The sequence below is a fragment of the Syzygium oleosum genome, unplaced genomic scaffold (assembly GCF_021117445.2).
Source record: "Syzygium oleosum isolate NSW1041296 unplaced genomic scaffold, Sole_v2.1 Sole_v2.10, whole genome shotgun sequence".
Lineage (NCBI taxonomy): Eukaryota > Viridiplantae > Streptophyta > Magnoliopsida > Myrtales > Myrtaceae > Syzygium > Syzygium oleosum.
Window position 1 is genome coordinate 6,162,785 of NW_026607494.1, and position 27,664 is coordinate 6,190,448.

Sequence of the window (27,664 nt, forward strand, 5' to 3'; positions counted from 1 at the left end):
TCAAAAGTGAAGTCGTAAATATAAAATCCACACATTCAAAACAATACCAAACATCACTTGCAGAATAAAGAATAGTTCATCCTAAGAACCTATGCAACTCACTGCCAAGTATGCACAGTAATTTCTTCTTGGTCTCCATAAATGTTGACAGCTAGAGACCGGTATTTTTACCGGGTTGGAACTTGGAAGGAGGACTTTAGGCATGGTAGGTGATTAAAATGTATTGACCGAAGGAGAACTTCCCCCATAGTCTTCCGTTAAGATGATCTGCTTGATCCATGCAGGGCTAGGAAAGATTCACCTTTGGCACTTACCTAGCACATACTCTTCTAATTTTATTCCTCTCTCTCTCTCTCTCTCTCTCTCACTTGCGCGCGTGCGCAGAGAAACATGCATCCTCAATCACGCATGAACAATCACACACAGAAATGAAGCACAGTGTGATCAAACACTTGCACGCCTTCTTCCTGCATATCCAAACGTCTTAGATTTGGTCATAACTGGTTGATCTAAATGTTTATTTTTCCAGGCTACCAATATGAACAAGAAGTGGAAAAGCAAAGGGAAGATCAATTTTTTTTATCTCCCGAGCTCGTCCGAGAGTAGATACGACAACAACTATGTCTTCGAATTATATTTTTCTATCTATGTAATATTTCCTATTTCTTCATTTCCAATTTTCCTAAACAACCAGGCTTTTAATCTATCCAACCATGAAAACAGTCCAAATTTGGATCCATACGCATTTACACCTTGTTGGGTTTGTCATAGTGAAGGAGAAGGGATTAAAATATAAAACAATATCCTCCTTCCTCTAAATCCATCTTGAAAGGCGGGATATTGTGACGAGCTAGTGAATTCCATTTCATTCGTCCTAACCTTCTAATCCCTACTACCAAACACAATGTGCACGTGATTCACTCTTCTCCTTTCATCTCTTTTTCCCCAGTAATCAGCTTGATGCCTTCTCTTTTATCAAAAGCACCCCATCCGAAAGCAGTGGTATACTATGAGTAACACAGAAGAATCAATTGGGAATTCTTGACGGCACAGTACATTCCAATGAGAAATTGAATAGGTCCATCCTTCAGAACCATTCCAAACTTAAAATTAACTGGATTCTAAGAATCCATAGCAAAGAACACATCATGGACTATATAGTACCACTCAATTTAGGCATAAAGCAGAAACCTTGACAGGCAAGACGAACATATAAACTTCCAATTCACTGCAAATTTATAAAAAAAGAAAAGAAAAGAAAAACAAAGAGGTCATACCCCTTCAACAGAGATGATATAATCGCCAAATCTTATCTCGAATTCACATTGAACGAACAAAATTCCAGAAACTACACTGATTAAGACGACCATTGTCCAATGGCTACGACTAAAATTATATCGAAGAAAAGGGCAACGAAAGCTAGAAATTCCAACCCCGGGAGCGCATCAAATACACACCAGCGACCAATCTAAGGGGGGGGGGGGGGGGGGGGCGAACCGTTACCGCGGCTCTTTCATTTCTGCCCGACGGGGGGAGTGCCGAGGAGGCTGGCCTGCTGGAGCTCGAGCTCGTTGAGCTGCTGCTCGCGGTCCATCTCGATGATGAGGGGCACGACGAGGACGAGGAAGGTGGTGCCGGCGATCCAGGCGGCCTTCCCCGTGCTCCTCAGGAGCTTCTTCGTCACGAACGCCGCGTCGCCCGCCGCCCGCTTCCCCCGGGCGACGATCTGCGACTCCGCGATCCTGGAGACGATGCCGCTCCCGGCGCCGTCGCCGCCGCCGCCGCTCTTGGGGTTCCGCTTGTCGGGGAGGGAGACGCCGCCTTTGCGCGCCGAGGACGCCATTGATCTCGCGGCGGCGGAGGGCGGCGATGAAGAGAGAGAGAGCTAGAGAGAGAGAGAGAGAGAGAGGGAGGAAGAGAGGCGGAGAAGTGTTGAGCGAGGGTTTTAAAGGGGGGAGGCTGACGCCGGAGAGAAAGAGGGTTTGGCCGGTTCGACCGATGGGGACCGGTCCGTCCGGTTCGCTGAAGCGTAAAGAACCGGGCCGGAAAAGGGCCACCGGTCCGACCGGTACGAAGAACCGGGCCGAAAGGTGTCCTTCGTCCTGCGCTTGTACGCCCGAACCCTACTCATCTTTCGAACGAAATCGAATCCAATCGAATGTATCGTAATTAACTTTGGTATTAACCGGTGTGGTTGCGCCTTTTGCATGACGCGCGCGTGAATGATTCGTGACGCTATGTGAAATTCATAATATTACATCACCTGAAATATGTTACCGACGTCACGGGAAATAGAATGGAGCAACTACTTTCTTTAAATTGATTTTAATTTAAGCGAATTTGGTAATAGTTATAAATGTGCAGCGAGATATATTTCTTCTTATGAATTACATACATTCCGATAGTTGTTTCTAATATATTTTGAGGATACGTAATGTTGATGTAATGCCAACTTAGCACCGCATTAGAAAAAATTCCAAAACTGAAAAAAAGAGAGAAGCAAAAGAGAACCAAGAATAGAGAAACAAAACTGGTGAGAGAGATTGCAGGGGGGGGGGGTTCGAGAGGGAAGGTGTATTCATGGGCGACCCTCGCCTGTAGCGTGATGGTGAATTCATTATAGATTGATATTAACTTATCGGATAATCAACTCATAAATAGAGCTCCGAAAATGGGAAAGATTAGATTTGATCATTCAACTCGCCCTTCTTTTTCTACAAATTCGAAAATCGTGTTAGAAAAGCAGTGCATGGATGCACGTTATTCATAATCCAAATGAAATACACAAGTTCGATCTAAGCGGTAAGTGAATCTCCGAGCGATTCGTGTTACCTTACCTAATTACGACACATGTTCCATGGAGGAAAACTTTCTAATTGCTGGCATCTTGATGGGATTGCAGCGATAGGCTAGCTAGCCCTGCGAGTTCTTCCTAGGGGCTTGCTTATATTTAGGGTGCGCATGAATATCATTACGTGTTCGGCGCTATTTCGAACGTAAATGATTTTTTTATTCTCGTGCTAAAACAATTTCGAGTATTTGAAGGCGTTTGATAAAGCATCCCAAAATTTCTATTCCTAGAGTAGAAAAGAACGAAATGCGTTTGATAACTACACAAAATTTACGTTCCCAAATAATATTTTGAATTGTTTAATTTTCTTTTTCTTTTTAACCATTTTTTTCTTTGGCCATGGCCGGGCGTGGCCCTCGCGGGCAGGCGAGGAGGCGAGGGCGACCTCGCCGTCTCCGCCGACGCCGCCCGAGGCCGGTCGGCTGACGGGATTGTGGCGATAGGCTAGCTAGCCCCGCGAGTTCTTCCTAGGGGCTTGCTTAGCCTTAATTCGGCGAGGCGTGTCGGCCGGGCCTGTTTGGCTTGTGTACACCTCGACGAAACAACACCACAAAATACGAAAGAAAAAAAAGAAAAGAAGAAAAAAGCTGATTCTCAAAATTGTCTTAGTTAGAAACAAGAAGCAAACTTTTTTTACTTTTGTTTTCTTCCAAAAAAGCTTCTCGGCACAAATTTTTGCAAAAAATGTCTTGAGAAGCAAAAAAGTTTCTAAAGCGATTTACGTTGTGAAGTATTTTCTAGACAAAAGCAATGTAAATTTTTACTATTTGGCCACGTTAAAGCAACGCTTAGTTGGTGTAAGGATCCTTATGGTAAAGGGTCACCAAACTCAATCCCTGCTTTTAAAAAACCAAGAAAATGACCTTTGTGAAAAAAATTAGAAAAATGAAAAGAAAGTGCCATTCTTTTAAAATTTTTAAATTCGTTAAATATATATTAAAAATAAAATAAAAATGCGAGCACTGCATTTGTGTCCGCCTGACTTCTACACAAACCCCACGCCTTTCACCTTCCTTCCAGAGAGAAACGCTGCTGCGTATAACTTCCCTCCCAAAACCCGGAAAAACAAAACACGAGCACCAAACCCTAATCCTCAAATCCCCTCTCCTCTCCTCTCCTCTCTCTCTCTCCCCCGTGGCCCTTCGTTTCTCGTTCTCCTGCGCTGCTCCGCCCTTCTCTCCGTCGCACCGGCTCCCGCGCCTGCACCCACCGACCACCGACCGGGCCCTCTTCGGGCGTCTGCCCGCCGCTCCGTGACGGTAATCTCTCTCACTCGCGCGCGCGCGCGCGCACTCCATCTCGCTCGATTATGTTCGGTGTGCCTCGGCGGCAGCTTTTGATTTGGTGCTTGCGGTTTTTCGGATTTGGCTGCGTTGCGCTTCCTCTGCTTGCCGCCTTGGCCTTTGGAGTCGAGGTTTTTAGCCGTTGCAATGGCAGCAGTGTTATGCTGAGCATTCAGTAAGTCTCGGCGCCGGTTTTTTGGTTCGCCCAGAGGAATCGAGCGAGATGGGGATTCTTTAGTCTAATTGCCTACCCGTTTGAGTTTTTAGTATTGGGATCCCTCCCTCGATGTCGATGGAAGTTCGACTCTATGGGCGGCTGGGATTGAACTTAGCCGAGGAGCTGTACATACGTCATTCTATACGCGGGGGTGCCCTTATAGGCATGCTGAGCACTACTGCATTTAGCTTCTATGCTAGGAAAAATATGAAAGCAATGCGCTAGAGCCTCGTGTAATTTCACAATCACCCTTCGTGTCCTGGTACCACTGTTGTGTTAAACTGCTACTTTGTTGTTTCCACGGGGTTTGTTTAAAATTGGTGGTTTCGTCGGGCGTTTTACGCTCGATCAATTTTGTTCTATCAAAATTTCTCCACTTTCCGTTTAGTAGTCCTTTGGTAATAGGATGAGCTATGTTTCTGGTTTCCTTTTTTGGCAGCTATATACCGTCAGTGCGTAAAGCAGTGGAATGTAATTTGAGATCAAATCCCGATAGGAGTCATGCAAGTACAAATTTTGAGTTACAATTGGTCATGTGCACTTTGTATTTAGAAAATGACTCTAAGCAGTATGGTGTGATCCTCCAAACAAATATCTGGACTAACTTTGCTACGAAAGGTGGTCCTTACATGTAATTTATTTTGCAGTTTACTCCATACAGTCTAAAATTTGTCCATAAGCATGGGAGATAGTGAAATGCTGATTGCCCAAACATCTAGTGCAATGGGATATTCAACTGCTGGGCACAATTCTATTGCTAATGTTGATGGGGCTTCGAATATCATCCAGGAAGCTAATGCCGTCAGTGGGGTTACAGGAGATTTTCCAGCATCTACAACTTCAGCTAACGCTCTCAATATGGATTTAAATGCTACTACTCAGGGACCATATGTGAATAAGACATACGAGGGTAAACCAACTGTTGGGATGGCTACTATAGATCAGGGCGTTGCCAACTTTGAGAATGCAGGAGTTGTTTCGTCTGGAGCTTCTGCTTATGATTCCTTTGCCAATGGTAGTATTACTGGTGAAGCTGTGTCTGCTGAGAATGGCGACGGTTCTCATGATGCAGGCGCAAGTGCAGCAGAGCCACTGTTAGAAGATGGGTCTGGTATGTTCTCTTCTGCTTTTCTTCTTTTGATGTTAGGATTATTGGATGTTGTGAATTGGCCACTTGTAGGCGTCCATTGGTTTCTGTTGTCATTTGCATTCTCGTGCGATGGAGTGCACTTTCTTGAGCATAGGATGTAGCTATAATTATTTTTGAGAAATGCCAATTCTTTTTGGGGATTTAGCAGAACAGAAGATTTTGTGCTGTACACTTATGAAGGTTGTGAGGTATTCGGTAGCCCCAAATTGATGTTAATCGATATAAAGGAGTATTGTTTCCAGACATGTACTCTTTCAGACGAGATTCAAGAATTCAAATTCTTTTGACATCACCAAGAGTGAGTTTTATATATGCTGGTGTAATGGTTCTTGAGGTGCTTTTTGTTTGAATGAGCCTTAGAGTATCATATTATATAATTTGTGCTAGTATCTGTGGATCTGGCAAAGCAATTAGCGTGAATATCCTTTACAAGATAAAGCTTTTTAGCGGGAATGTGGAATCAATGAGATGGAGTCTGTTTAAGGACAAGGTGAACTAGGGCATCTAGTAACTGATCTTTCCAGGAAGGGTTAGCTTTATCAAAATCTTTCTATTGGGTTCAATTTAGAATTTATGCTGAATTTACTCTTTTTCTGATCTTAACTTTATTCTTTTTTGTTGATCTTAAGTTTAATTGGGCTGCGTTAGTGAACTTTCCGGCATTGACATCTACCTTTCGATTCAATTGGCTTTTTTCCTTTACTTCTAGTGTGGCTTGTGTATGTTGTTCATCAATTTTTTTTTTCTCGCAGATCCCTTTTAAATGTTTCTTGGTGGTCTTTCTCCTCATGGCTTTCAATTTCTTGCCTAAAATGCTGTCAAAATTTTTGTAATCGTTATATGAAGAGCAATCGAGTTATATTATTCCTATTCACACACACGGACATATTATATTACGGTTAATGATTATGGATATCATTGCAACTCTGCCCCTTTTCTTTACCCTGGGATACCCTTTGAATGTTACGACCATTGTTATGTATTATTACCCTCCTGTCCTGTATCTTCTCCTTTTGGGTGCTTATACATGGCTACAACATGGTGTGCTGAGGATTTGTATCACGAAGTGTTTTTCCGGTTGTTCTACAGTTCAGTATTCCTTTTATTCGGGCATAGTTTATTCTTGATTTCATTATCTTTCTGACTGTCTTCCAGTTCTGATATGCATAGTCTCTCCTTTTATGTGCAGTGCTTGCTATGTCTGCGGAAGAAGATCGGTTATGGAGCATTGTGAGGACGAATTCTCTGGATTTTGACGCTTGGGTTGCTTTGATCGAAGAGACAGAGAAGGTTGCTGAGGTACATTCACGGCATACTTGATATTGTAGGTTTTAATGGTGTCCATCTTTTTTTATTTCACTGGTATGAGAGAATTTTGTGGGACAGATCTGATAAGGCATATTAGAAGCATTTATTTGTATTAGGACTGTCCCAATCCTTGAGGTAAGGAAATGTTCTGTATCTGAGGGGTTTGTGAACTTATGATAAGTGAAACTCCAGCAAAACAATTACCCCCACCTAAAAGGGAAAACTTCACAAGATAGGATTCACCAATCTAATTACTTTTTTCCATACGTTATCGTTCTCAAAGGACACCTTAAAATGCCCTTTCGTGGTAGAGGAACATTGAACTTGAAACCCCAATCTTTTGGAATTTCATACCACCGGCTTAAGGGCTGCAATCAATCTTTCAGTGCACCAACTGATATTTGGCATCGCACAATTTCCATAACCTTTTTTTCAAAAGGCCGCTAGCCAAATATAGACATTGTGTAAATGCCTTTTTTATCTTGATTTGATTATCACACCGCCAGCTTAAATATGGCTGCAGGCAGACATGATTTACTAAGTTATTTTTCTGTAGCACATTGACTGTTTTATCTCATTCTCCTAATGGAGAAGACAAATCCATAAGCCTTAAGGGAAGGGTATTACTTATCTATCTTCCAAGAGGTCTAATTACAATGAATTTTGACTTTTGAGCTCTCTTTTTGTGCTAAATCCTGAAATTGACTTGATAGTATGAGGATCGAGAAGGCTGTTATAAAAGTGATATTCCTACTTAGAATTCTCCTATATGTTAAACCAGATTTATGTGAAGTTTATTCTCCATGAGTAAAATTACGGCACATTTGCAACTTTCTGTTTGTTTTCATAGTTCAAAGCTTCTTGCACGAAAAAGATCATGTTAAATCTGGTGTTGTTGCTTGGTCGGGGGGATTAGATTCCTACTATTTGAAGCACTTATTTGTTGTTCGTAATCGTGTACTGAGCTGCTACTGGGCACAGCCTTTTGCGTGCTTATGCACTTGGATATATGTATATCAGTTTGAATCCTGCCCTTCTGTTAACTTATTATTCGTGATTTCTGCTTTGGGACTGCTACTCTTCAAAGTGATTTGCCATGATATGATTTGCATTTAGTCTTTTTGTCCTGCCCATTTACCTTGTGGAAGAATTCCCAACTTTGTTGGCTTAGGCATTTGTAGTTATCAAATTAATGAAGGTTTCTTTCTATATTCTTTTGGGTCCTCTGAATATATATCATGTGACATTTACTTAAAGTGTGGCTTAAATCGTAATTCTCAGTCATGTATTTTATCTCATTTGCAGGGAAATTTATTGAAAATTCGGAGAGTCTATGATGCCTTTTTGGCAGAATTTCCACTGTGCTATGGTTACTGGAAGAAGTATGCAGAGCACGAGGCGACCAGCTCTACTGAAAAAGCTGTGGAGGTTTATGAGAGAGCTGTGCTGGGGGTGACTTACTCTGTTGACATCTGGTTGCACTATTGCCGATTTGCCATCAGCAAGTATGAAGATCCAGAGGTCATAAGAAGGTAAAGCTCTTTGTTTGTCTATCTGTTTCTGTGCTTTTGGGTTAGTTTTGCCCATTCCTTTCCTTTCCTTTCTTAGTCACCTTGGTCATTTCCTTTTCTTCTTTCTCACCTTGTCTTAATATGCCTGGTACAGTGATGCCCACGTGTATGGAGGAACGATGGAATAAGAGTCATTTATTTTGTCACTTTCTTATTCATAGATTGTGAATTTTAGGACATGTTTCTCTTAAATGGACCTTTGGTATGCCTAAATCTTGGTGTTCTTTCTTTGGAAGAATTGAGTCGTAGTCATATAGTGCCCAACTTGTGGCTGTATTTAGCTTTGATATCGGTGCATCGATATCCAAATCGCTGCTGGGAAGATTCATCCAGTTATGGGCTAAGATGACCCTATCTCTCCTCAATTTGACGGGCATTATATGATTTATTTAAGGAAGGTAAATGTGGCATTTGGCGGCATTGCACGCTGTTAGAATGAATTGTTCCTTCAATGTTAGCACCGTGGTCTACCTTTTTTTATTTTATTTTGGAGTTGACGATTCTACTTATGTAAAGTAATTTTGCTTGTTTTGCAGGCTCTTTGAACGGGGATTGGCTTATGTTGGAACTGATTACCTCTCTTATTCTCTTTGGGATGAATACATAGAATATGAGTATAGACAGCAGGATTGGTGCCGTATAGCAATGATCTACACAAGGATATTTGAGAGTCCAATTCTGTACCTGGATAAGTACTATAACAGGTAGTTTTAATTCACCATAATTTCTTTTGTCTCGTCATGAATTTCATGTGTCCAACTGTTTATACTATAATATTATGAGCCATTTAGTACAATATATGATGATACGTGGCACCAAGGGGATGCCAACCCATATACAAAATCAAGTACCGAAGAAGGAGTCCTGTAGGTCTAGAAAAGCATTTAGATCAATACTTGGATTTTGCGTGTACCAGAAGTGCAAATCAAAAGGCCAAGAATTCCTGATTTTGACAAAAAGGCTTTCTGTATTAGTGGAGGTTCTCTCCCTCCAATCAGCCCCAAAGTTGCTAGAGGGATCAACACTCAAAAAGGCTTGAGTTTGTTCATATTGATCCTTTGAGCAACATCAACTGCATTAAGTTTTTCTAGCTTGATTGGGGTCCCTTTTTCTTCAGGTTCTTTCTTTTTGATGCACCTGAATCATGCGTCTTTCGTCTAAGAATCAAAGCAGAGAGCAGTAAATAAAATAGAAAATCCGGAGAAAAGTGTCTCTTCCACTGCATTATCAAGTCAAAAGATCAAGAATTGTCTTATGGTTGAAAGACCTGTCCTCATAATTCAGGAGGAAGTTACCAAAGAAAGAGGATACATAATGCTCTACTTGACATCTATAGTGATCTCATAGATGGTTAGCTTTTGTAGAGGTTTATAAACTCAATCATTACTCTCAAGGCTTCCTGAGGTATCAGAATATATATTTGCTCCATAACAATGATTATGATAAAGGATCAAAAGCACGATTTTACCAAACAAGAGTGCTGTCTAGCATGCCGCCACGTAATTTAGCGATTCTGTGCCAATCAATCTCTACTCCAGAATGGTTCTTCTTTCTCTTGTTTGGTTTTTTTAATCAGGTGAATTGGTCGTGTATTCTTGAGCATCAACTAATTTTTGCATATTTGGTCCTTGTTGGATACCAGTTTTCTTGTTGAGTTTCCTTGTTAAAATAATTGGCATTTATGTGTTGGGTTTCCTCAAATACCGCAGGAATTTCCTCTGATTGCCATTACCGCATATATGTGCTGTATGATATTTTTCTTTTATGTTTTGTAAGTCATTACCATGTGGCATGTCTTGAGATCGTCTTAGGTCCATGCGGATGTTCTTTTCCTTTTGTAATTCCATTTTTGTATTGTTGGCAGTAGGCTCTTAGAATGCTTGACTAATTTGGTAACTTTTACAAGTGTTGTAGTGGAAAGACCTGCATTTTAGCTGGTAGTAAGCACTTTCGTGGTTAAACCTTGTAAATTCTGTCCAAGGGATGCTGGTTGAGCCTCAACTGCAGTACCTTATATTTAGAGTTTTTATTGTTGCTTCATCTTAGTCTTTTATATGTAAGTTGTAGACGTCTTATTTAATATGAAAGGTTTGTGGTTGATTTATGTTGAACATTCTTTTTGATTAAAAATGGATTTCTTGGGGTTCTATGCTGTCTGAAGGGCGAATTTCTACAGTTGCTGAAAATTTTGGGGTGGCTGTTTCTTGAGTCTGTGTAGTTTGACTTGTCGCACAGATATTTACTTGTGATTTCTTTGGGTATGAGTCAATGTGTGCATAGTATCATAGATACTTGGTTCGATAGCCTATTGTTGGTTAATTTTCCTTTTCTTCTTATTTTCATCTGATCATTTTAATTTTCCAATATGATGTCCTGTCGCTTTTTCAAAGGAATGGATTAGCAACAAGCAAATAACTTCCATTGATTTGTTGATCTGGCTTGAATGATGCTGCAGCTTCAAGGAATTGGCTGCCAATCGGCCTCTATCCGAGTTAAGGACTGCTGAGGAAGCAGCAGCAGCAGCCAGTTCAGTATCAGAGGTTATTGACCAATTGAATGAAGGGGAAGTTCCTCCTGATGCTAGTGGACAGTCTCCTAAACTTGTAAGTGCTGGCTTAACAGAAGCAGAGGAGTTGGAGAAGTATATCGCCATTAGAGAAGAGATGTATAAGAAAGCTAAAGAGTTCGATTCTAAGATCGCTGGTTTTGAAACAGCTATTGGGAGGCCCTACTTTCATGTGAAGCCCCTGAATGTTGCAGAACTTGAAAATTGGCATAACTATCTGAATTTTATAGAAAGAGAAGGTGACTTTAGCAAGGTATGGGGATCTCTCGTTAATTTGATTATCACTATCATTTGAATCTTTAGTTGTGTTTGATTTTATGCATTGGCTTACAATCAGTAATATCTGCTGCATGATATGCTTTTTTGGGTAAACCGTTGGATGAAGCTACTTTTTAAACGGCAAATTGTACTGAGACTAAAGCATGGGCCTACCATTTGGTTTCTTTGAGGCTAAGTATTTCAAACCCTCATTTGTCAGTGGACATATTAGGTTTGTGATGTCTTCCATAAATTGTTATTTTTAAAGTTCCAATGTTATGCATGCAGGTGTCTACTTATCTTCCTAACCATCTGTCTGTCAGGCAAGGAGGTTCCCTCCTTTCCTATTTGAGGGGCCTCTCTATTCCGCAACGGAGTACTTCTTATGCATATCTCCCCGTGCTTTGTGTTATTTGTCTATTTCTCTGGTGTAGCATGCCACAGCGTGATGATATTATAATATTTTGTGTGTATCAGGTGGTAAAGTTGTATGAAAGATGTCTAATAGCATGTGCCAATTACCCGGAGTATTGGATAAGATATGTTAAAAGCATGGAAGCACATGGAAGTATGGATCTTGCAGAAAACGCACTTATCCGTGCTACTCAAGTTTTCGTTAAGGTATGAAAACATACTTCTCATGGTCTAGTTGTGGAAACTCGCTTCTTCGTGATAGGATTTTCAGTTCAGCAACATATTCTCTATATAAATTGGTCATAGCTGTCATTTTTGGTTGCCTAAATAAAAGACATTAAGCAGTTTGACTCTTCAAACATTTTGTCGCGAAGTTTTTGGGCAGGGTTAAGTTTACTTGATCTTTTGTCCTATATGCAGTAATGATTAATTGTGAGACTTGTCATGTGGATAATTCTTTTTTCGGTCTGCTCTCAACCCGTGTCAGTCTTTATTTGTGTTGCTAGTCCATATCCAAGTGTTCTTATGTGTTGGAGTTGCATTATGATGTGTTGTTAGTCCATATCCGATTTGGTTTCTAGTGACAATTGTGTGCAATGAGATGTTGGATTTGCATTATGATGTGGAAAAGTATTAATTCAACTCAAATTTAGTTGATTTCTATAGTTAACTGGTATGATACTTTGATTTAGGTTCTTTATTTTGGATATGATAATATCTTACTGCATAAAGACCACTAGAATCTAGATATAGGGACGAGGTGGGGAGTATGTTACAGAAAGTACATTAAATAAAACAAAATAAGGACTGCAAAAGGATTTTGGTTTTGGAAGTAAACTGGCGTGAGCTTCCTGTGCTTCAGTTGCTTTTCTGTACTCCACTTGACCCGATGAGCTCTATGATTTAGATTGTCTGTGCTGTATGTGCATATTTGGGTTATTTACTTGCAACTAATCATTGAGTAAATTTCCAGAGACAACCGGAGATCCACCTTTTTGCAGCTTGGTTTAAGGAACATAATGGTGACATACTGGCTGCTCGAGCTGCTTATGAACTGGTCCACACTGAAATTTCACCAGGTCTTCTTGAGGCCATAATAAAGCATGCCAATATGGAAAGAAGGCTGGTAAGTTCATGGTTGTGTTTGGGTTTACTTATGCTTGGAACAATTAATTTTTTTCCCCTATCAACTTTACAAACTCAACTATCAATTATATTGAACATCCGTCACCTTTTTATAATAGTTTGAAGGCATTTAAAGTCATCTATATTTTTTCTTAATTTTCGCTCAAATTATATTTTATTTTGTCGAAAATTTAAACATAGAACTCAATTTTTTAAATTACCCCAAACTCAATCCTTATTTTTTGGTTGCATAGCGTTAACAATTTGATCCTGCTTACCTCTTGACTTTAAGAAGCTGCTTTCTTCTTCTTTTTTTTTTTTTGGGGGGGGGGACTGTTTGTAGAACTGTGAAAATTTATCTTTCAGACCTTAGAGAATTATTACGACAGTCTTTAGGTCTGTTTGCTAGACCATTGTTTTGAGGTCCAGGTTCTCTCTTGTATAGATTCTGCTGAAATGCATGAATCATGTTTCTAGCTTTTGGTATTTTCTCATCTTCTCTCAATTGACTTACCTGCAGCCCTACTTGTAACCCTTTTTTGTTAGATTATTAAGGCAAGGGAATTCTTGTGCTTGGATCATTTCTCAACTCATTTGAAAAATGCATTTCAATATGATGCAAACCTTGTATTTCTTGTAACCGTGTGAGATTTCCGGGATGAAATTAACTATTTTCTTTTTGGTGATTGCATTAGGAAATTGACAATTTGCTGTCTTAGAAATAGAGCTTTGAACTCCTTAACAAGGTCAATTATAACAATATTTCTTTTGTGCAGTGTGGTGTAACATCAGGGTTGTTAAAAATTCTTATGTTGATTGTGATATGCATTGTATGGCTTCTTGTGTTTCAGGGGAACTTGGATGATGCTTTGGCGGTATATGAACAGGCGATTGCTATTGAGAAAGGAAAGGAACACTCACAAGCTTTACCAGTGTTGTTTGCTCAGTATGCGCGTTTTCTGTACTTGGTGGGTCTGTTGTAATATAAATTTTCTGCTTTTCTTACCATGTAGTGCTGCATATCTCTCTGCTTTTGATACTGAAAGACTGCTTTTAAGAATGAGTGAAAATGGAGCAGAAAGGGCTTATTGATTGTAGGATGAGCAGATCAAACACATGATGTTAGACCTCGCTATCATCATTTTAATCACTGTCTCTTGGTTTTGGAGCCTGTCTGAAAGGGTGGAACTCATGCAGTGTGGAATCATTATCATGGGTTATTTATACTTTAGGGGCTGCTAGCATGTTGACCAGAAACCTAGCAGACAAGGTTCTGAGTTGTTGACAATTTCACCTTTCTTGGTGTATCTTTGCGAGAATTGGTCCATAGTGCGCAGACATTTGACTGTGTTTTTGTCGTACTCTACATCTTTGATAATCTAAGTCTATGGAGCAGCTGATCTTAAGCACCTGAGTCGGAAAATCTGCAATATTCTTGCAGGAGAAGTAGATCAGAATTGCTGTTACCTGTCTGTAGTGTTGCAACTTAATGGTCTTGTTTGCCAATAAATTCTGAGAAAGCTATTTTTCTGCTGTAGGCATGTGCAAACACATCCATGTGTGCTGTGACTGAATTTCACATGCTTGTCCTTTCCTTGGAGTGAATGTCTCTTCTTAACAGTGTATCTAATTCTTTTGATTCTTTCTCTTTCCTTTGGCAGGCCACGGGAAAAGTGGAAAAAGCTAGGGAAGTTCTAGATGAGGCTCCTGAACATGTCCAGTTGTCAAAGCCATTTCTTGAGGTGCTCCTGACTGCCTTGTCACCTTACAGTTATTAGGATCTAATTTAATCTTTTACTCGTGAACCAATACTAATGCTGATTATTTGCCTTTTTGGTTTGGGCAGATCTTAATCTTTATGGAGGCAGTGATGCCATTGCCGAAAAGAATTGATCGCTTAGATACCTTGGTCGAGAAGTTCATTATTCCCAACACTGACAGCCCTAATACTGCAAGTATAGCTGAGAGAGAGGATGTATCTACCATTTTTTTGGAGGTAAAAATTTTAAGATTCTGCTAAAGAGTGCATTTGTTGGATTGACTGTTGTCATTATGGTACATTGTACTTGTTTTTTTGCAGAATGTTCCGGAACTGTTTTAATAATGAAACTCAGGAAATTTACCATTAACGTCTTGTTTTTTCTCGTCAATTTTCTAAAAAGGATCTTTTCACTCAAAGCACCAGTCCATTTTGCAATTTGCAAATGAACAACTACACCAAGAACTTCAATCATCGGACACAGTGGACCCTAAAATATAATATTATGATATTGTTTTCTTGCTTTAATCTATTATATTTAATTCTTTATAAATTGTTTTGGCTAGTGTGCATTTATTAAGATTTCAGAGATTTATAATTTTGGAAAACAATTCTGATTGAAGTTCTAATTGCTGAACATGGTGTAATTACTTTTTATAATATGGTTCAGTGATTTTTCCTTTAACAGGTCGTGTTGGTTACTAGTTAAGCTGGAATACTATGGGTGGTGCTTATTTAATGAATTTGTTTCGCTTATTCCTGTGTCAAACAAAGACATCTTCATACATCATGTTTCTATATTCAATTCGACCCCTGATTGGATTGGGGGAAAAAGCCTACGAGTGGATCTCTTCTATTTAAGAGATTCGCTTGGACTTTTTGTTTGTTTATTGTCTTTGTCAGCATCATCTCTCTCTATTACGCAAACCTGTTATGCTTTTGCACAGGAGAATGAGAAGGGGTTGGTCTGTTTTTTTATCGTTGTTGTAACATTTAGGGGAAATGGCAGAAATGGTCCTCGAATTTTGTCTCAATATGCAATGTTGTTCCTGGACTTTTAGCATGTTCAATGTGGTTCATGAACTATTGGTAAATGTTCAATGTAGTCATTTTTTTTGCTCAAACAACAAATTAGACGTTATTTTGATAATGTGGAATATTATATGCTGAGTTGGATGTTTTAAACATGATGATTCAACATGTCTATTCTTTTATCCATCTACTTTAGATGGGGAAAAAAAATTAGGCGTTAATATGTCCATCGACGACATTGATTATTATATATTGATTTGAGATGAATATATTAAGTGGATAATAATCTACTTTTAACTTTTATTTTTGTCCATTATTCAAACTTAATGGATTGGAAGCCACATCAGCAGATTTCGTTAACTTGAATTAATGGAAGGACGATGTTGAGCATTTTCAAAAGTCTAGAGAGCAGATCGAACATTTATCGATAGTTTAATGTCCACATTGAACAAATTAAAAGTTTAGAGACCACATTGCATGTTGGACTGAAGTTGAGGGACCATCTGTGTCATTTTCTTTTATATTTATACATGCTATTGAATGATTTCAAGGGTCAAAGGTGATGCAGCAGAGATTGTAGTATGATTTACGAATTATGCTGATCGAGGTCATTTTCTTGCGATTTTCTGTTGCAGTTTGTGGATTTAGTGGGAGATGCACAGGCTATAAAGAAGGCTCATGATAGACATCTTAAGATCTTCCTGCACAATAGGATGGCTTCGCAGTTGAAAAAGCGTCAGGCGGAGGATGTTCTAGCTTCAGACAAATCTAAGCTAATGAAACCCGATGCTTCTGTTCCTTCATCTGTCCAGTCTTTGATGGGTGCATATCCAGGTGTACAGAACCAGTGGACAGCTGGTTATGGTGTACAACCACAAACTTGGCCGCATGTTACCCAAGCACCAGCGCAACAATGGAACCCCGCCTATGCCCAGCAGACGGTAATTTAGACATATATACATATCCATACCTTTCTCTGTCTGATGTTGCAATTCAATTGCTGTGGTGCTTGTTGGACAATTTTGTGACAAGTACATGTTTACCTTTCGGTAAAAATACTCTCATTTGCATCTCTAACCAGTCCCTTGGCTTGCTTGATATAGTGTGCTGTGTGCATATGGTCTTTTTGCTGCTTTACAATATCTAAAGATGTGTTGGTTGAAGAGATATGGACGTCCATGACATGTAAAGATTATTTTTTCTGTTATTCTTGCCTGCAGATGGGAATTCATGGCTTTTCGTGTGGAACAATCTTTTTTATCTGCTTCATAAGTATTTTGATATTTGGTAATTTACCTTTTACCTATCTGGGAAAGCATTTGTTGCAAATGATGGAAGAAAGACAATAAAATTTTGAGTAAGTGTATGGAATTTTCATAATGTGTCACTTGCATCGGTCCTTGTTGCGTACTGGCTGAATTCCAGTGACTGCTTCAATGATTAGATGGCAACGATGACCTTGCTGTTTTAAATCTTCTGCTTATTATAATAGTGCGGCATTGGCTCTTGGTATCCTTCTCATACTATGAAATTTCTTCACCATAAAACAATACGATCGTTTTGATCCCCACTGTCCTTGAATTAGGCTGCATATGGTGGTTACACGGCGAGCTATGCCACTCCGCAAGTATCAACATCGGTGGCACAAACTGCCTCATATGGGGCTTATCCTCCAACTTATCCTGCGCAGGTACTGAAAACTTTACCATTTGATATTGAAGTTTCTACATATTTTGCTTGCTTAGATTCTTTATATCTGCAAGATTATAACATCTAGGATTTAGTATGGAAACAAGTGCGCAGAAGATGCTTATGGTGATTACTTGTATTGGTGTTTGCTTTTTGTTCCCTGATTTTGGGGTTTGTCATTAAGTCACATGTCAGTGTTACTAGTTTGAGTTTTGTTGGATTTAGTTGTGGGTATTTACAGTTTGTACAAAAACAAGCTCCTCTTCTTGAACTTTATATGTTTTTCCACGTGACATTGTGACTTTGGAAGCAGTTGTCTTGGTAGCTTATCTTCGATTTGAAAGATGAGGCAATTGATATTAGTTGTGTTTTGTTGGTAATGATGAACCACGAAAACCTATTTTGGTCACCTTCATTTTGCTCTGGACTCCGAAAGCGTATTTGCTGGTTTTGTTTTCTTCTAAATGGTAAAGTCTTGTAGTAGTACAAACGGTAGTCTCCCATGGATAAATTAGTTAAAAGTCGTTTTTTATACTGTTGAGTTTGCTTGGAAGTGTCTTTGCTATGTGCACAGACGTTCAACAGACTTAATTATTCAGGAGAGTGACAATTGCATTGCTGTTCATTGACTATGGTCTGAATTAACTGAATATTGCTGGAAAGGGATATAAAGCCATGATCAATATTTTCTTTTTGTCTGTTAATTTGTGGTGGTATTAAGAGCTGAAGTTTTGTCACAACATAATCAGGCCGCTCCACAGCAGAGTTATGCACAACCAGCTGCCACAGCCGCAACAGCCCCATCTCAGCAAGCAGCGTCGGTGCCTCAGGCTTATTATGGGACTTACTACTGAACAGGGATAGCAGGCAGCATCCTTGTTTGCATGATTGTTGTATAGAACACTCATCCCTAGGACTCACGAGAATTACTTAACCTGTGGTTTTTTGAACCCAGCGAGGGGGGGAGCTAACGATGTCGATGGTGGAGCAGAAGAGCGAACCCTTGTTTTTGGTCATGTTGGATCTGAATGATTGCTGCTGTATGGTCATGGTCTTTTGACAGCGGTATCTGAGTTAGGCTGTCCTTCGATATTTGTGGGGGATGGATAGTCGTTCCTCTTGTTTTCTTTCTTCTTTCCCGGATCTTTTTAGGTACTCTACTAGTTTCCGTGTTTCTGTTTCTTTCACATTTTATGATTATAGTAGTGTATTTGGTCCAAAAAGAGTGATGCACTTTGGCGCGGTGCTCAGTTCTTTCTTACATCCGGCGATTCTTTTAGTCGTCGAAACTTTTCGCTGCCTTTGTCATCTTTGTTTCGTCGTTGCACCGTAAATCATTTTGATTCCTTCTCGTTGAAAGAGAAGCGAATCCTCAATCTTTTAGAGAAGGCGAGACCCTTTGAACTTTAAGGGAGAAACTGAATTGCGTGGTACAGGTCGGAACGAGACGATGGATACTCTAGATTGTAGATTCTTCATGGAGGGGGGGGCCTGTACCGGTGTCCCGAGTATTGATCGACATCTCGGTCTCTCTTCCGAGTGTGGACCTATTTCTCAAAGCGATTGATGCAAGAGCGACCCGAAAGGAAATGGGGTCGTTTCGGCTCCGTCGGTGTAAAGCACGGAGCTCCGCCCATGAAGAATCGAAGCATTCGTTGGTAAATTGCTTCAAACCCACCGAAAAGTCTCGAACCGAATACGCTGTCAAAATCAACGGGTTCCTATTGAAAGAAAAAAGGAGGATGGAATCATGGGGAAGACTAGATAGCCGCCCAATGTAAATGTCCGGGTGGACAATTAGGGCAAACAAAAAGAAGCATACTGTACTGTGTACTGTGTACACCGCACTCATTAGGGGGGGAGATTTGAACTGTTACGCACACATTCTTTTTCACCCATGGCCAAAAAGGGTCTTTTAAGAGGGGGGGTGCAAAATCTAACTCCCGCAAAGATGTCTTTGTCCAATTACGGCAAAATCAAGGTCAGCACACGCAGAAACAAAAAGGAAAAAAAAAGGAAAAAAACAGAAGGACATTTTTTTAAGAAATTGTCCCTTCTTTTTTTTTTTTTTTTGTGTGTTTTGGGGTCAGCATGTTTCGTAAGTTATGGTAAAAATCCAGATGGATTCCTCCGATTCGTGTCCCGATTTCGGGAGGGCGAAGAAGAGCGGATCGATGGATGCCGCCACCACCACCAATAATCCCTAATTTCGGATAAATCGTGGAATGGGATTTGGTGCAGCGTCCCATAATTGGAGTCCAGATCTCCTCCCCCTACTACTCCCTACTCTCTCTCTCTCTCTCTCTCTCTCCTTTTTTAAATTATCGTTTCGTTTCATTTGGTTATTGCTCACGCCCAGCTCTCTCCCTCTCTCTCTCTCTCTCTGTGAGATTTTTAGGGTTTTTGCCTCTCTCTCTCCCTCTCTCTTGTCTGCTTCTGCTGCTGCTGTCGCTCGTCGCCCTGCTCGGCTCGATCTGGTGGCCTCTGGAGCTCGAGCTCTTCCTCTCTTCCTCTCTTCTCCTCCTCCTTTCCTTGATGCTTCTGTCGGGGCCTGGCGAGGACTGAGATTCGCTGACCGGGGCTCCCCTGCAAATGGCTACTTCCTACTCCCCTCCCGTCACCGCGATGCAGGTGACTCTCCGCCGCCGCCGCCCCTCCCCTCGTTGCTCCCTCTCCGCGCGTGGCTTCTCCGCCGCCGCCGCCGCCGCCGGCGGAGATTCCGGGTTGATGCTTACCGGGGGTTGATGCTTGTCTCTCTTTTCGTGTGGTTGTGGGCGCAGGTTGGTTCTTACTTCGTCGGCCAGTACTACCAGGTGCTGAAGGAGCGTCCCGAGCTGGCGCATCAGTTCTACACGGAGACGAGCTCCATGGTCCGGATCGACGGCGATACCAGCGAGTCCGGGTCCACCATGCTCGTGAGTTTTTACTCCTCGTCTTGCTCCCCTTTTGGTTTTTTTTTTTGGTGTGGGGATGCGCTCCAATCTCGTTCGTCGTCGGCGCTCGTTTCTTTCCTTCTATTGTAACAGTCGTGGGGAGCTCGTTTCTGCTTGATTGCAGTGGCTTTTGGATAGTGATGTCTACTCTCTCTCTCTCCCTCCCTCTCTCTCACTCTTTCTATCTATATATAGGCCTTGTGCGAGCAAGTCCTGAAATTTGCTGTAATTTGAGTGGTTCTCGTGTCGTTTTATCTTTTCTCCCGAGCACGGTGTGATACCCTTTGCAGAGATCTGTAGATGCCCGCTATAGGTTAAAACATTCAGACGCTTTAGCCGGCGCTTCCGGTTCGTAGAATAGTCGAGGATTTTGGTGGCTGAGAAATGGTTTCTAGCAGGTCCTCTCTGTTAAGTTGTTGTGTCACTTCTCTGTGGGGATGACATTCCATTCTTCAGCAGAATGGTTCCGCGTTCCTATTATGACCAACATTTACTTGGTCAGTAGAGGGGAACGGAAGAATGTAGCAATCCCACATACAAAATAATCATAAGATGTAGTCATACATAGAATCCCCAGAGGCGGGCCTGTACATGTATATTTTGCTGCGCATAGTAGTTAGAGCACAAAACCTTTTACAAACTCTCTATCTTGAAAATTGATGTTAAGTTCTTGACAGATTTTTCCAAGTGAGAAACATTACCCGCCTTTAAATTCTTCGTTCTTAAAGGTGGCAGTGGCTGCTGGTTGTTTTTGAAGTCTAACACTACCTGGGATACACATGACCATTTTTTTTTTTTTTGGGGGATCATTTTTGGCTGTGACAGGGTTTCTATTGATTGCTATTATCCGCAGTAGCGGATAAACCTTGAAAATCAACTTTCTTCCCTTTTTTTCTTTATTCAACTTATGCCGAGTTTTGTTATTTCCAATTCGAGCATAATGGTATTGATATAGTTGAATTTGCTAACGATCTTCTCCCTTTCATGTGCAGCAAATCCATTCTCTTCTCATGTCACTAAACTTGGCTACAATCGAGGTCAAGACAATAAACTCTCTTGAATCTTGGAATGGAGGTATCGTGGTGATGGTTTCTGGTTTGGTTAAAACGAAGGACTCTATCGTCCGGAGGAAGTTCGTGCAAGCCTTCTTTCTTGCACCTCAAGATAAGGGTTTCTTTGTCCTCAATGATATCTTTCAATTCTTCGAAGATGCAACAGTACCTCAACACTCTGCACCCATGGTATCAGAAAGCAGAATTGACGTGCAGTTAAATGCATCTAGCCCTGTGATGGATCCACCAGGTAAATACAAGTGGTTTGTTGGGCCTTGCTACATGCTATTTGGAAAGTGTCAAAGTGGGGACTGCCAGACTGCCTCTGCCTTGGAGTTGCAGTGTCATTGAGAGGGTCTCTTTGTAACCGTTGATGCCTCTGCTTGCTACCATAGAATATTGCCCTTTATCTTACCCAAAATGTCAAGTGTATGTGCCTTTATATTATCGACATGGACAATAATTTTGTTCCTGTCAAATTTAAATTAATAAAGTAGCTGTACTTAAGAAGAGGTATACAATATGGAATAGGATAAGATCTTGGATCGGAAAATCTTTATGTAACAAGTTCGTGATTATTTTCAAATAATTGTCCCGTAGTTATGGAAAAGCCTGCCCGCTAGTGTGGGGGTGGTTAAACATGAAGAATTCCCGAGCATTCGTTTTCACATAGTTTTAATTTCTTTTCTCTTGTTTCTGCGATCTAATATGGTTGTGGGCAGTTCACAACTATGTTTTGGAGGAAGAGCCAAGGGAATACGTAAACTCAGTAAATATCGAAGATAATCTGGATGACGAATACAATCTCCAAGAACAACAGCACTACGATGAAGTCGAAGCTGAAGCTGTGTTAGAAAATGCCTATGCGGAAGACAATTCTACTTCGCTTCATACTTTGGATGCTGTTCCTGTTGCTCCAGATGTTGTTCTGGATGAACCGGTGGAAGAACCTCAAAGGAAAACCTACGCCTCTATCGTATGGATCTGCTCTGTTGTTGCTGCTTATCTTTGCTTGTCCTATTATCCTGCTTTCAAGTCTACTACTTGTTTGATGCTATTTAGAGCTTGTTCTTGTTCACTATATGTATAGTATGTATAAGGTAATCACACATGGAAGTTTGAAGTAGTCATGTCTGGTGTGCATGAAATGGTGACTAGATGTAATTTGGCAGACGATTGTGGTTGTACTTGTCTCTGCAGGCGCATAATTGATTGACCTGAATATTAAGTTAAGTACTTATCAGAGGATAGACTCAATTTGCATCTCTGACCCATTTTATTGTCAGCTTTAATTTTTCTGAAGAGTTCATATGTGGAGTTTGAATCAACTCGTCCATCTGCACAAATGAAAGGATCGCTTTTCTGTGGTTGTGGATGATTTATATCTCTTGGTATCTGAAATTTCAGTTGGTAATAATTTATTCTGTGGATCATGTTCAGTTGATGGTGAATGGTTAACGCCCTCATATGTGCGAGACATCCTGGGGTCGCCAATTGGGGAGCATAGTGCTAATTATGGAATTGTTTATGACTTGTGCTTTAGATTGGTTGGTTTTATGTTCAGGGCATGGGGAAAAGAAACTTGTCGAATACATGATGCAAGAACAAATTAGGGGCTGAGGATGTAGCCCAATATTTTCTTTTTTTTCCGTGATGTAATTTAATTAAATTATCTTTTTTTTTTTTTGCTTGATGTGGTCCTAATTGGCCTATATGTTGTATGCTTGCCAGTTACGAGCTTCGAAAGGGCAGTCCGCATCAGCAGCCACTGCACTGCCCCCTTATGGCCGGACTCTTCCCAACATGTCGGATTGGGAATATAACCCACAGCCCACGGCTCAGCTACCAAAATCGGTGTCGTATGTTGAGCCTGTATCGGTTGTTGAGGCAGCAGATGATGGTTTTGGTGAAGATGAAGGTTGTATTCTTAAAATTTGTCATTTTATTGCTTAATCACATCTTTCATTTGTGATTTCCAATTTCATTCTGGGCTGCTTGCTGTTGATCATTTTTCAGTGTTACTAAGGCTACTGTTTTTGTTTTTTTTCTTTTTTTTTGGGGGGGGGGGGAATTGCATTTGGAGTTCATCATAGATTGCCATTATGTTTCTATAAGGGATTAGTTAAATTTTACTGGGTTTGTGGTGACCCGTGACGTGTAGATCATGGGATAATTACTTCTGTATTGTTTTGCGTTACTATGAAAAATATATTACACGTGATCCATCAAACGAGTCATTATTTTTTTTCTTTGAAGGTGTCTGCATTGTGGTGAGTTCTATTTTTTGATGATTACATCTTTATATAAGAAATGTATACTACTGTCATACTTTATTGTAAAATGTATATTAGATTTTAAAATCAACTATGCAGAAATGGGGCATTTCATTCATTTTTTAAAAACCTTTGAAAAACAGATGCAACTTCCTTGTGATTTGGAAAGTTGATTTTCTACTTTACATCTGATGGTACGCTTAGATAAGTTAGCTGGGTGGTAATGAATGATTATCTACGTAGACCATTATCGTGCATTATCACTGGAGTCTTGTAGAAAGGCCCATTTTGAAATTGGCCTTTATCATTTCTGGCAGGTCTGTCGAAATCTGTCTATGTAAGGAATTTGCCCCCAACTGTTACGAATGCAGACATTGATGAGGTTTTCAGGAACTTTGGCGCCATCCGACCAGATGGTGTTGCTATCAAGATACGGAAGGTTCTGTCCCACTTAGCATTGACCTTTTTCTTTTGCTATGAGCCACTTGGCATTGGCTTAATATGTAATGTTGGAAGAGGCTAAAATTGGAATCAACATGCAGGAAATTGGTGTTTGTTATGCCTTTGTTGAGTTTGAAGACCTTTTTGGCGTCCAGAATGCATTGAAGGTAGCTCATCAATTTCGCATTGCATGCGCTTTACAGCTATTTTTTTTTTCGTTTAGTTATTTGCTTAGCATGGATGTGTTATTGTGGATCTATTTTTTGAGCTGTCATCCTTTTGTTCTTATAATAAGTCCCAAATATCTATCCGCACACATTGTATTTCATCTGTTAAGAAACATGCTTGATCGACATTGGGGATGTGTTCCCCTGAAGCACTGTTGGGGAAACCGGTTTGTTCAAATGGTGTCTGATCTTCAAGTCAAGTGTTCAAATTTTCTCATCTCTGTTGTTGTGATTTTGTTTCTACCTCTTGTCTGTCTTCCAGTTGTTGTCATCTAGTCTGTTAGATGCCTAAGGTCTGGCTCTGGCTTAAATGTGTGTAGTGTTAAGAAATATGCTTGATATACACTATAGGTTAATTGGAATAATGGTTAACTTTCTAATACCTGACTAGGGAAAATGACACAAACAGTTCCTGAACTTTGACTCAATGTTCAATTTGGTTCCTAAACTTTTAATTTGTTCAATGTAGTCCTTGAACTTTAACCCAATGTTCAATATGGTCCCTGAACTTTAACCCAATGTTCAATATGGTCCTTGAACTTTCAATTTGTTCAATGTGATCCCTGAACTTTTGGTACATGTTCAATATAGTTCCTGAACTTTATAAAAATGTTCAATGCAGTCCTTCCATTAATTCAAGTTCAGGGATTATATTGTACATTTTCATATAGTTCAGGGACTAAATTGAACATTTACTGAAAGTTGAGGGATCAAGTTGAACAAATTGAAAGTTCAGGGATCACATTGAACATTGGGTTAAAGTTCAGGGACTACACTGAACAAATTAAAAGTTCAGGGACCAAATTGCACATTGAGCCAAAGTTCAGGGACTGTTTGTGTCATTATCCCTACATGACTATTGTGATGCATGCAAGTGGCGTAGGAACATATCAATTAAAATTGACTATGTACAAGGTAGAGGAGACTAAAAGGTTATTGTGCATGCTGTTCTGAATCTTGTAATTGATTCGGTTACTTGTATAATTTACTTCGAAACGTACATATGTTTGGAAAATAACAGTCATAATTTTTGTTTTGTTTATAATTTGTAGGCTTCTCCTGTTATGGTGGCTGGAAAGCCAGTTTACGTCGAAGAGAGAAGAGCAAACACCACAGGCGGTGCTCGAGGAGGACGTATGTGGTCTTACCGTTTCTTTTTTCTTTATTTACTTGCATATCATAACTAGCTGCTTTATTGTTTCTCCTTCCTTTGTGGATGTATTCCATGCTGATATGGTTAACTTTTCACAGTGTCTTCAACATTGGTAGCAGTAGCTGTGCCTAGTGCTTAGCTTCATGGATCTTGGTGTATTTGGCTATCTAATATAATGACTTTTATGTCACCCTAAAAGTTTTGCTCGGAGATGAGTCTTTCAGTTAAACGGAAAGATATAGAGCTTTTGCAGCATCTTTCACCATCTGTGTGCAGGCTTGGTCTCTCAGACTATTTGTAGGGTTCGTGTGTGTGTGTGTGTGTGTGTGTGTGTGTGTGTGTGTGAGAGAGAGAGAGAGAGAGAGAGAGAGAGAGAGAGAGAGAGAGAGAGAGAGATTCTATAGGGTGACTATAGTGTCCAGGTGAGTGGCGATGTCACGATTAAAGTGATGTTTGGGGATTGAGTCACATTTTGGGACAGCTAAAATCTTGATTATATTTCACGAGTATCTTTTTGGAGACAATGAAGATAAGATTGTACTTGTGAATTACCGGTACTTCTGTATATGACAATTTCTTCGAATGAATGCCAGGACGAGGAAGAGGCAGAGGCGGATACCAATCAGAGGGCCTTAGGGGACGCCTGGGTGGTCAGAGTTTGGGCAGGGGGAGCAACCTGGATAATGACTACAGCCGTCCAAGAGGCAATGGTTCTTACTTCCGCGGTTCACAATGAGTGCTCGTTCGACCTTTTTGAACCGTTATAGCTGTGGCCAAAGGCTCTTTAGGTTGCTACGGTCATTCCATGTATGATGGTTTCCTGAAATCTGTGGTCTGGTGCTTCTTGAGGTGTGTTTCTTCTCTTTTGGCGTGATTAGATTGTCAAGACCTTTTTCCCTTTTGGCCCTTACGGGGAGCTTAGATGAGCCTTTCCCCTTGAATGGTTTTTGTGATGCAATTCAAGTGGGAGTTTTGGGCCCTATTGAGCCTTTACACTGTGAGGGGTGTAGCAAGATCCTGGAGTTATGGTCAACATCAAAGCCCTTATAGGGTTTTTTTTCTTGTTTTATTCGCTGTACGTTTTCCGCGATATGCTCCGTTCGTCTGCTCATCTTCATTGCCATGGCTGGTCGTCTAGTTTGGATTGATTTGTTGAAGCCTTGAAGGTACCTCTATGATGGGGAACATGAGTTTCTTAGTTCTTGAGGGGCGTATGATGTGAAATGCTTACTGTGCTGTTTTTCATTACTAAGGGAGACTATTAGGCCAGTTGATATGATCTAATCACTGAGTCAAGTAGTTGATGGAATTCCTATCTCGGCCACAAGTAGCGAGCCTTCCGCTTGGCTAAGCACTGGTATCAGTCTTTCGACTTCTTTGCCGATACCTCTCCAACAGATCCCTAGAGAGCTCCGTTCTGGATTTGCCTTTTCATCTTTGAGTAGTTCATGCACATAAGAATCGATAATTAGAAGGCTCTTTCGTGTTTTTTACCAAGCGAAGTGCAGGATTGTATGATCTTTTACTAGGACGATGGACTTTTTCTGCACGAAAATTCGAATTGTAGGAGGATACAAGCGATTGAGATTAGACTTATTTCGTTGCCCAAATCAAAGTTTGAATTTTTATCATCCTGGCAAAAGTCAATTTGCGAAGCATGTATTAATTGCGCATCAAAGATCCCACGCTATTCACGGTCCCACCTGAATCCCCATCTCAAATTTTGCTTTTGCGGTGTAATCAATCTTCTTGCGCGTTTTTGTGATGATGCCGGTTCCAATTTGGTCACTTGTGGTCCATCAGGGACTTTAATAATTTCTCTACAATTATTAGGCTCGAGGTCATTTTCAGGACTTCGGTTTAGTTTTCCCAAATTAGATCCCTCTAGAAAATCTATTCTCGAAAATAAAAACTCTCTTATAACTATTTCTTAAATTAGATTTCTTATGCCTAAAGTTCCCCAAACTAGACTCCATTGTGATCTTTCAATTAAGTGAATAACAGCCATTTTACACTTCCAATAGTAAAGCTTTCTTGATTTATAGAATATACTATGATTTTTTTTTGAAATTTTCATATTTTCATTTTATGCTAAAAAAAACTAAGCATGTGGAGTGACAAATGAATAAATTGAAATTAGTGGTTGTGCGAGTGCAATTTCGTTTATGGTTTTAGTTTTTTTTCTATAGTAGATTAATTTGAAAAGGATAAAGGTAGTGTAAAATTTCGTTACCACCGTTACCCTTATCCGTTCGTTACCACCGTTACCCTTATCCGTTCGTTACCGTCATGTTCAATATCCCATGAAAATGTATATGCGTCGATGCAAGTGGCAGACGAGTGCATGATAGATCTAACATGG

At 40.3% G+C, this 27,664-nt stretch overlaps 3 protein-coding genes across 7 annotated transcripts; 2 read left to right on the forward strand and 1 right to left on the reverse strand.

The window, feature by feature from the left end:
• Positions 1–1,257: 1,257 nt before the first annotated feature.
• On the reverse strand, positions 1,258–1,922 carry LOC115694650 (mitochondrial import receptor subunit TOM9-2). The gene has a single exon (XM_030621735.2). It carries the CDS (start codon positions 1,841–1,843, stop codon positions 1,514–1,516), a length of 330 nt encoding a protein of 109 aa, XP_030477595.1. The 5' UTR covers positions 1,844–1,922; the 3' UTR covers positions 1,258–1,513.
• Positions 1,923–3,884: 1,962 nt separating this feature from the next.
• Positions 3,885–18,446, forward strand: LOC115694652 (pre-mRNA-processing factor 39-1). Of its 5 annotated transcripts, none has more exons than XM_056315185.1 (14): positions 3,885–4,110; positions 5,141–5,462; positions 6,691–6,800; positions 8,115–8,341; positions 8,917–9,084; positions 10,836–11,199; positions 11,493–11,825; positions 12,592–12,744; positions 13,595–13,711; positions 14,405–14,485; positions 14,590–14,739; positions 16,170–16,475; positions 17,120–17,224; positions 17,973–18,446. In XM_056315185.1, exons 2-14 carry the CDS (start codon positions 5,210–5,212, stop codon positions 18,075–18,077), a joined length of 2,472 nt encoding a protein of 823 aa, XP_056171160.1. In that variant the 5' UTR covers positions 3,885–4,110; positions 5,141–5,209; the 3' UTR covers positions 18,078–18,446. The 5 variants fall into 5 exon arrangements, with proteins under 5 accessions (XP_056171160.1, XP_030477599.2, XP_030477600.2 ...); XM_030621739.2 differs by having other exon boundaries at positions 3,980–4,110; positions 4,999–5,462; XM_030621740.2 differs by having other exon boundaries at positions 3,980–4,110; positions 4,999–5,462; positions 11,682–11,825.
• Positions 18,447–19,571: 1,125 nt separating this feature from the next.
• On the forward strand, positions 19,572–26,364 carry LOC115694658 (nuclear transport factor 2). Its single transcript, XM_030621748.2, has 9 exons — positions 19,572–19,854; positions 20,004–20,138; positions 21,149–21,458; positions 21,931–22,184; positions 22,940–23,126; positions 23,799–23,920; positions 24,024–24,089; positions 25,202–25,283; positions 25,896–26,364. The coding sequence occupies exons 1-9, from the start codon at positions 19,816–19,818 to the stop codon at positions 26,036–26,038; spliced, it is 1,338 nt and encodes a 445-aa protein (XP_030477608.2). The 5' UTR covers positions 19,572–19,815; the 3' UTR covers positions 26,039–26,364.
• The last annotated feature ends 1,300 nt before the right edge of the window (positions 26,365–27,664 follow it).

What these genes read in the sequence shown, in the direction of transcription:
- LOC115694652 (XM_030621739.2), top strand. Translation starts at nt 5,033, where the DNA reads ATGGGAGATAGTGAAATGCTGATTGCCCAAACATCTAGTGCAATGGGA. An exon ending in GAGAAGGTGACTTTAGCAAG is followed by an intron (nt 11,200 to 11,492) that starts GTATGGGGATCT and finishes TTATGCATGCAG; the next exon opens with GTGTCTACTTATCTTCCTAA. An exon ending in CCAATATGGAAAGAAGGCTG is followed by an intron (nt 12,745 to 13,594) that starts GTAAGTTCATGG and finishes CTTGTGTTTCAG; the next exon opens with GGGAACTTGGATGATGCTTT.
- LOC115694650 (XM_030621735.2), bottom strand. Translation starts at nt 1,843, where the DNA reads ATGGCGTCCTCGGCGCGCAAAGGCGGCGTCTCCCTCCCCGACAAGCGG.
- LOC115694658 (XM_030621748.2), top strand. Translation starts at nt 19,816, where the DNA reads ATGGCTACTTCCTACTCCCCTCCCGTCACCGCGATGCAG. An exon ending in CTCCCGTCACCGCGATGCAG is followed by an intron (nt 19,855 to 20,003) that starts GTGACTCTCCGC and finishes TTGTGGGCGCAG; the next exon opens with GTTGGTTCTTACTTCGTCGG. An exon ending in GGAAAACCTACGCCTCTATC is followed by an intron (nt 22,185 to 22,939) that starts GTATGGATCTGC and finishes TATGCTTGCCAG; the next exon opens with TTACGAGCTTCGAAAGGGCA.